This window comes from Cotesia glomerata, linkage group LG1, assembly GCF_020080835.1.
Source record: "Cotesia glomerata isolate CgM1 linkage group LG1, MPM_Cglom_v2.3, whole genome shotgun sequence".
In the NCBI taxonomy this organism is placed as follows: Eukaryota; Metazoa; Arthropoda; class Insecta; order Hymenoptera; family Braconidae; genus Cotesia; species Cotesia glomerata.
The window spans coordinates 28637384-28647383 of NC_058158.1; the positions used below are offsets into that span (position 1 = coordinate 28637384).

Sequence of the window (10000 nt, forward strand, 5' to 3'; positions counted from 1 at the left end):
TCCAAGCGATACGATTTATAATAAAAATATATTAAAAAATGAAGGTATTGTATTTATACTCTCCAACTCACAGCTAAAATTCTAAGAATTTCTTTCGTCTCTTATTTTTAAATTTAATTTTTCAGGATCAACTTTGACATGTTATAAAAAGCTTAATATATTTTGAGTACAGACTTTAACAATCTTACAATTTTTCAGCGAATGCGATTTTAAACACAAGTTCTAAAATTCTTTGACCTAAGATTTTGAATTTTTATCTTTAAAAAATTTTTTAACGTTTTAAATAAAATAAAATTCCTATCCACTAAGTACAAAAATTAATAGCTTTAATTAATATACAAATAATCTTGAAAATCAATGATCTCATAATATTCTCACTTACAGTATTAATAAACTTATCTATATTTATTTATTTCTTATTCCGTTTTCTAGATCACTGATCTCATGACGGGTCCGGTAGACTTCCAGATCGATAGGAAGGTAATCGTCGAATAGCAGTATTTTAATGATCGATCTTCTCAACCAGGTTGTTATATTATTTTTATTATAAGAAATAAATTTAAATTTGTTAAAAATATGTACCTTAAAATATGAAAAACAAAATATTTCTTTGAAACACGTTATCAGCAAGGTGACAAAAATATCGATATTATTAAATACAGATGTATATGAATAAGTTTTCAATAGTGAACAATGAATATCTTACCTTTGTTCGCAGAGTCAGGTATGCCATTACCTTTGACGAGACAATATGTCAGCATCAGTAAACTCATGAAAAATACAAACGACGACGTGGGATGCATCTTGAATCACTCTAGCGCTTTTAAACTTTTTTATAAATTTTTTCTTACACTTATCGATACACTCAACTTGTCACGGCAACACATTTACTTTCATCCATCTAAGATATCTCAGATCCATATTATATTCAATCCTGTGTAACATATATTAAGACGTAACCTGTAACCCCGGTAATTTTTTTTTTATTTTCAATGTAAATGCTCTTCTCTTCTACTCCGAAGATAAAATCTCAAACTCGAGCAATCTAATTCGCCGCGCAATTGTCATTACTACAACAGTCGACAGATTCCGATCGCAAATAAAAATTCCTAAAATGTAACGACTCATTATTGAAAATTACCAATAAAATTTCAAGTTTTTTTTCTTCAAATTGAAATAAAATTTTATTCGTCCTCGAAGAAAAGTTATGTACGCGGTAAATTCAAAATCACAACCCGCACATTCGCCGAACTTGCCAGATTGCCGTCACATTTTTTTTACAATCTTCAAAACGACATTTTTTATTCATTTTTTGTTATAGATTTTTTGTTATAATTCTACGGGATATGTTTGTCGGTAGTGACGAAAGCGCCACATGTGCTCATTATTAAGCGATGTCAGGTCTATGTCAAAATCATTTCATAGTAAAAAAAAAAAAAAATTTTATCTTTTATACTTTTTTAACTTAACCCTCAGCAACACCAAATGTTAATTCCATTCATAAAGCTTAAGGACTATTCAACTTGAACTTAAGCTAAAACTTTTTGCTTTATCTTTTATGTTAAGTGATACAATGCTTGCTTAAATCTTCAACTTCGCGGGCGATCTAATACTGCAAGTCTTGAGTAATCACAAGAAAACGTTTGTCCGTCACTTTATTTTTCTTTTTTTCCAGATTCCTTCGTCTTTATTTAGCTTCCATCAAAAAATTCACTATTTTTCTCTTCCTTTCGGCTAAAATTAGCAGAAACGAAATGTCCAAGAACAACCAAAAATTTATTAAAAAATTTCGTTAATTATTTTCACAACAGTCTAGTCGTTTCGTTATCAAATTTAATCAATAGATCAATTATTTTGTGTTCTCGTTGAACCATTACCACTCGCCAGAGAAACTATAAAGAATTTATGAACGAACTTGTAAAAATATTTTACGCCAACTAGTATCATTCGATTGGCCAAATCAATTAAACCACCTCAACCTGATTGAAAAATTTTGCATAACTACCACCACAAGCTACTGCACTGTTAAAAAATAAACTGTATCCCACACTGGCATATCAATCCACAAAGCTCAAAAATTAATTAATTTATTTATTTATTATCGCTTGAAATAAAAAATAAAAAAAAATCCACTGTTATATTAATGAGTTAGTCATGCACAGAGCGAAGATTGTATTCGACTGAAGACTGCCACGAAACTAAAACCAAAACCAAAGACACGCGTCTAAGTTCCCCACTTTGGTGTCGTGCAGAAGTAGACGTACCAGAGAAGTATTATTATCATCATTATTGTTGCTACTGTTATAATAATTATTATTAGGCATAGTAGACATACATATATAGAGACAGATGCAATCTAACATCATGTCACGGTTATAATCGTTTACGAGTCGTGGCATATATCGTGAATACACTAATGTAATGTAAAGCGAGTCGAGTCGAGTAGCACACAAAGTTAACTGAAAGCACACACAAATATAAAGGGCTCGGTGACGAATAAACCAACATAGGATGACCGGCACTTTACTACATGTGTCACAGACAGTCGCTGTATCTATTAGTGTAGCTTACTACAGTGTTGCGTTGGCGTTGATTCTATTTCATATATCTATATCTATGTATATATGTAACGATATGCATACATGCACACACATGTATACATCTAATGTGGTAAGTTATAAAGGGAATGGAAAGCGCCATGCGACAGAAAGACGCCAGAAGGGGCACAGTGTGCTCACTTTGGTGTTCCCCGGAAGCTCATCGAGTCAGAAGGGCAAACTAAAGCACGTATCGCATAATAGGGAAGAGAATGGGATGTGGGAGAAAAAAAAAGGAAAGGAAGGGAAGAAGATGAAGAGTGTTGAGTATATGTATCGTATTCTATATGTATCACCACGCGTGTATGATTACGACGTACGTTTGAGTATGTCGGAACTGGGGATGTAGGAGCAGAGGAAAAACGGTTTTGTTGTCACGAATTGTGCAGTCCGACGGTGAAACTGCGGAGGGTGGAAAAAAGGCAGTCATGCGTGAGGGTGGTACTGGCAATAAATTCGAAGGGATTTACCAACCCAATGACCGTGAACTACTACTATAAAATCTGTGCACCTTACGGACAAATAAAATTTATAACTTTTTTTTTTGTTTGTTTGTTTCCGCATTGTGGGTAACTAATATGCACTGTGTAATTTGAATGCACTTGTATTCTATACCGACACTGCATTTATAAATAATCAAGTTTATTTTAAGAGTGACCTGAGATTTTCGCAGTTGAGATAAACTAGTTTATGAAAAATATTTTAATTTTTCATTTTTATTTTTAATTGAGAAGTATATTTTATTATATTAATTTAATGATATGCTTGTATGATGAGCTTTTATTTATGTTAACGTTGGATTTTATTTGATCACAATATTTATATTCTCGTCGACTGTTAATTACAGGCATAATTACATTTTATTTGTATTTAAAATTATTATTTAATTTATTTTCACGCAATTTATTTAAAAGCTTTTATATTTGTTGCTAAAATAACGGTTTTGTTGGATACAATGAAAAAATTAATTTAAATATTTGTCGATTAAAATTTTATTTAATTTGCGTGAGAAAATTTGACACGGTTGTCAATATTAACAATAAAACAATATTTAAAGCAAAACATTCGATTTTTTTTTTTAATAAATTTATTTTTTTCAAGCTTTCGAAAACGAATGAAAAATTGCCATCGGAAAATCAACGGCTTTAACTTACACGAAAGAGCAATTTAGACTATCGCTATCTCACGTACAGATACTCGCTCAGCTTTAAACTTGATTTTCTTAAACATTTTTCAAGGAAGGATAAAAAAATTAATCAACCGTTTACCCTCCAGATTTCACGCCTTATTTTACCAGTCATTGACTTTTATTCGAATTAAATTTTTTATAAAATATTGAAAATTCCAAGGTTTTTATTTTTAAAAATGACTATTTTCATACATCATTTGTGTAAGAGATTGATTTTTTTTTCACCTCAATAGCAAAGCTTAATAGGTTATGTTATTATTGATAATCGCTTAGCTAAATCTTTTTTCAATACTTATTCTTGTGCTCTGTAAAATATTTATTATTTTTATTTTGAAAATGTGCTAGATTTTTTATTTCTGGTTTTTTTGAGTTGAACAATTTTTATGAAAGTATTGTCGACAGTTAAAAGTTGAAAAATAATTTTATACCAACATCAAACGATATTTATTATTTATTACAATACTGTAGAAACAACGATACTAAAATTAACTCAATTTTATGGTGACACGACAGAAATATCTAACGACCAAATAACTGTGACTAAATGAAGCGTAAAAACAAATTTCACAGAATTAAATTACATTGAACCATTCATAAAAATTTTGCCTTACTAAAGAGAATATTGACGAAATCTTAATTGTTTGTGTATAATATTGTTTATCTTTTTTTTTTTTTTTTTTCAAGCGATAGTTCAATTAATAAAAATTATTCCTGTACCTTTTAGCTCTCGTCTTTCTTTCTCAAATTTTCTAGTTCTATATCCAAAAAATTTATCAAAAAATAATTTGAATTTCTAAGAAATTTTTATATTTTATTTACGAGAAATAAAATAATTATTTACTTTTATTTAAGTATAAAAAATATTGTAAAATTCATAAAATATCAAAATGTTAATGTTTTCTTCAATAAAAGAATATCCTCTAATTTCCAGGAATAAATAAGAATTTTATAATGAAACTAAATCCATAAATTTATATTGTTACTATTATCATTCATATTAATTTATTATTTACATATACTTTATAAAAATATATTTATAACCAATTCGTTTCGCACGAACGCTTTTATAGCTCAACTATATATTTATTGCTTCTAGAAGCAGAAAATTCTCGATAATATTATATCTTAACATTAAATATAAAATTAAATGCCTCAAGTTAAGAATCAAGAAAAAAAATCTATCTGACAGCCATCAACTAGATAAAATAGTACAAACTTCCCTTACAATCATTATCATCACCATAACTCGTGATATGTAATGAAAAAAAAAATGTACAACTCAATTGGAACATTTGAAAAACTATCTGTGCAATATAACGAAATGAAAATAATGTTTTTACAACACATATACATGTATGACAACGCCCTGTAATATCTATAAACCTGATGCGTCATCCACGCCAGCCAGCGCAATCAATTTTTCCACCCTTCGTTCTTATAATTATGACTCACATATTTAGCTTATATTTTTATTTTAATACAGCTAATATCTGAGACTTTTCACGGCAGTAAATCATTAAAATATATCTACAACAATATAAAATATAAATACAAACGATAGTAATTAAATACAAAGATACCCATCGATTTATATACCTGTACAATATAGTTTACTTTTCGAAAAGTCAATGAATTATAAGTAAATAAGGTATGTGTGCTCCTGTCAAAAACTCCATAAATTAAGTAGGTAATTAACTTATGTGCGGTTAAATAACAGGAGCACGGGTATACTATAAATTGGATAAAAATAACGACACGTGTACGTGAATAGAGGTCAGTGACAGCTGCTACAACACAGGGTGCCAAAAAGGTTTCGGTTCCCCACGGAGTATCCAAGGGAAAAATGTTATACAATACATACTTTCACTTTGCTTGCTTTCGTTACATTATCATCGCAACACAACTTGACAAAGAGAGTAGATTGCTGTTGATTCATATTTTCACCGAAGAGAGTTTAAAAATCACACTATGATTTCAAGATATCAGTTCTTTGAAAATTTATATAAAAACTTATTGTCTTCTATTTCGTCGATATAACCTGAAACACCCGTAAAATAATTTTCTGACATCCTCCTTTGAAAATTCAAATAATAAATTTACTAATTAATGTATCTTAATATTTCATTAATTAACAGCACATGTTATTAGAGATCTAGTGTGCAAATCTTGGCTAAGATAATCCGAAATTCTTCAAATATTTTTTAACAATATTTAATTCACTGAGTTTATAAATAATGATATCGAATAAATGTTTAAAAGAACAAAAATAGGCTCAATTAGAAGATAATTTCACACTTTATTGGAGATTTATATTCAATCAAATAAAATCTTCGATCAATCAGTATTTAATTGTAATCCATCAAAGTTGACAGCATTTGTATCAATATTTCTTAGCTACTCAAATACTATTTTTCCGAATACATCATTGAATAAAGAATAATTACTTATCATTTAGTAAAATGTATATATAAAATTTCTTGAAAAAATTTTTACTTGATGTTGAAGAGTAACATATTAATGAATCCGTAATTCACGTTAATTCTTGAAAAATCTGGATTTCTGATAAATTATTTTATCAATATGAAAGATAAACTCTGTTAAGGTAGCTTAATAGTGAGATTCATTAGAAACAGTCAAACAGTAAAAATTAAATTTATGATCAGATAGTTCTTTAACAAATGATTTTTAGTTACTGATTTATGAAAGCGTCTTTTTTTTTTTTTTTTTTTTTTTTTTTTAATTAATTATTAGGGAATAAAGAGTAGGAAAATGGGAAACTAAAAAAAAACGAGGCTCAGATTTTTTCGTAATTAAAGTGACGCTTGAATTTACTTTATATTTCCGTGCTTTAACTTTAATAGTCTTGAATCTTTGATGAATTATAAAGAAAACTTTATCCATAAATTCTTTAGATTCTTCGTTCGATGTATATAGACCGAATGTTCGATGTGTATACGTATAGATATGTAAAATATATACCTTCTTACAGATATATGTATATGGAAACAAAACTATTGGGCATACCACAACCACCACCCGCAAACTATCACCCAAATTCAAGAACTCAATTGAATAAGAGGATAACAATTGTGAGAAATTAAATTATAATTTACGATCAGTTACAACATATATTTCTTACCTTTTGTGCTATTTTATTTTTCTTCTTTGGTTCTCTCCTTTTTTCATTTTATGTTATATCATCGAATATTTTTCGATGCTAAAATGTCTTCAAATGTACATACGTAATAAAATATGAAGTAGGGACTGGGGTATAAAAATAAAATCACTCCAGGTGATGGAATTCAATTATAATGAATCATTGTTAAATTTCTAAGTATACGATGCATTTATTATATTTATATTATGTTTATGACATCAACTAAATTTTATATATATATTTTTTTTAGACAAACTAAATTGGTGACTTTTATTCAATAGTCGTTTTTATAGTGAATTCTACGGTGTTAAATAAAATTTAGGGATCATTAAGTGACTTTGTGATAAATTTTAATGGCAATTGTGTCACTGGATTTGAGGTTTTTTAATGGCCAGCTGTTGATACAGTGCGAAATTTCGCAGATAAAATATCGACAGCCGAGGAACATTTTATACGTAAATGTATTTGCAATAAATTCACAATCAAAGTATTGATTTTGCAATCAAATAAATGAAAATAGTAGTTAATCTTTAAATAAAAAATGTTTTAGTATACTTTAAAATTAATTTTTTTATTTAAAGTAAAATTGTCTTTTCACGGCTTACAATCATTTGTAGGAATCGAGAGTCAACTGTTGTTAATATATGACTTTAGTGAAGCGTGTATGCAGCATTAAAGAATCTATAAACGTGTAACGGGTGCATGTAAAATGCCGTATCACAGCCGAAACGTTAAAGATTATTATAGTCTAGCCTAGCTCGATAGCTCATTAAAATTCAAACGTGTCAGGAATTCAGTATCCTCAAAAAGATCATTCGTCGTTTTTTTCTTCTATTAGGTAACCCGCTTAAGACGATTTTTCGTACTCTTAACTATCCAAGTACGATCTAGCAGTTTATGCCATTAAATTACGAGCACGTAATAGTGTCAGCTTTTAATTTGTAAAAACTGAAATTTAACAATTTTCATTATCTTAACTACGTCAAATTGAATGAGATGAAAACTCGGGCGTTAGAATCCGACAGCACGGCTGATTCTATGATCCCTTGTACCCTTGGGAGCTTCATCAGAGGAACACACGTACGGTCAATGTTATTCTGACGTTTATGACAACTGCTTGTATTTATAACAGTGATCCGTGCTTTTGTGGTTTACTATTGTTATTTTATTGAAATGAAGTACAAATATGAGTATCGTCTTTATTGAATAATTATATAAATCACCACAAATTCATCGAAGCTGGTTTATGTTCATTTTTTTTTTTTGTTATATCCATTATTGCTCTATTTGATTACACTTCGAGTTTTTTAAACCTTTAATAAATGTATAAATCCTTCATCCGCATTTGGTGTTTTATTTTGCCGCATCACGTTCGGCAAATAATGTATCGTATTTCCTGTATTCATTGGATATTTCAAATCGTGTAAAAAGCGTTGTTTTACAATACAATATTTTTTTTTTTTTATTGCAAAACATTCTATGCAACGTTTAGTATCAGTCAAACTTTATGTATTTTAATTGAAGTATATTTTTTATTTATTTTTAAGTTTCAACATTTTTCTATCTATATCCAAATATCATGCATGTTAAAATAAATTCACAGATTCGGTAGAATCTGGCGCCAAGTTCCGTTCAAATCCGTTGTAAACGGAGCGCCAGACTACCGACTATGTTTACTGTAAGCAGAACGGTTTTTTGAGGCTGCGAAATTTTATTTAATTCTACGGTACTTTTTTTACCCAATTTGTTTATCATAACAGTAATTCATAATTTATTTCACCGTATTAATTAATTATATTCACTTATAACAATTTATTTACTTGAAATTATTAAATTTTATCAGCACATACTATAGCTCGCTCACAAATTTCGATCCTGACTTTTTTTTGATGGAGAAAGGTCAGCGCCACAGACTAGATAAAATAAAAATGTGTAGTAATCCTCCTATAGATAAGCAACTACAGTTAAAAAAAGTAATTCACAGCTTACATTTACGGCCGCCAGGGTGCACTGGAATTACATCTACATAAACTGTAGCTTCAAGGGATAGTTTGCAGTAAAAATGCAGTCAACACGAGATTTAAGTTGTTATCAATTCTAAATTTTCATTATAATAAAAAAAAATACTAAAATCCGAAAAAAAACAGTTTCACTGTAAAAAAGTCCCGCCAAGTCCACGTTCATAAGACTATTAGGAAAAAAAAAATTTTTTTTTTCTTTACAAAACATACAAAATAAAAAATTAAAAATCAAGTAACCGATATGATTGTTTATGATTTTCGGAAATTAAAAAAAATTTTACTGTAAATTTAAAAATAAAAAAAAAAATTTTAGAACGTACTTGGTGTGCGTCATTGTGTATTTCAATTTTTTTAAAGTCCTAGTAAATAGATTTTACGAATTTCATTAAAAGTAAAATATTTTGCAACCACGCACACTAAATACGTTCTAAAATTTTTTTTTTAATTTTTAAATTTAGAATAAAATTTTTTTTAATTTCCGAAAATCATAAACAATCATATCGGTTACTTGGATTTTTTAATTTTTTTATTTTGTATGTTTTTGTAAAGAAAAAAAAAATTTTTTTTTTCCTAATAGTCTTATGAACGTGGACTTGGCGCGACTTTTTTACAGTGAAACTGTTTTTGTTCGGATATTTACATACTATAGATTTGTTTAGAGAGAAGAGTCTAAGGGATACGTTCATTTTTACTTTGTTATGTAGAAAATAAAATAAATATGGTGGTAGTTGTTCTGCAGAAAACAGTAGTTTGTTAACAAATTGTTACACGGTAAAAAAAAATTTCCTTTATGTAGTTATTTATTTATTCATTTATTTATTCAAAAAAAAAAAACAAACCCAACAGCCTAGGCCATTAACAGGGTTAATAGATACATTAGTTATAAATTTTTATATAATTAAAATAAAACAAGATGACTTAACTATATTGCTATACAATGTGTGTTATTGAGTTAAGTTCCGCTGATTACAAAAATAAAAAAAAATAAACAATACTTTAGTGTTTCGCAGGCGATAACAAAAAAAATAAAAAAATT

At 28.4% G+C, this 10000-nt stretch overlaps 1 protein-coding gene across 1 annotated transcript in view; it reads right to left on the reverse strand.

Annotated features, from left to right (window-relative positions):
- The window catches only part of LOC123263193 (hemicentin-2), a 101886-nt gene extending 99682 nt beyond the window's left edge, over positions 1–2204 (reverse strand). Inside the window, exon 1 of the mRNA XM_044725765.1 lies at positions 707–2204. Within this exon, the coding sequence (XP_044581700.1) occupies positions 707–803 (97 nt within the window). The 5' untranslated portion in view covers positions 804–2204. The remainder of the gene's footprint in view (positions 1–706) is intronic.
- Between the last annotated feature and the right edge of the window lie 7796 nt (positions 2205–10000).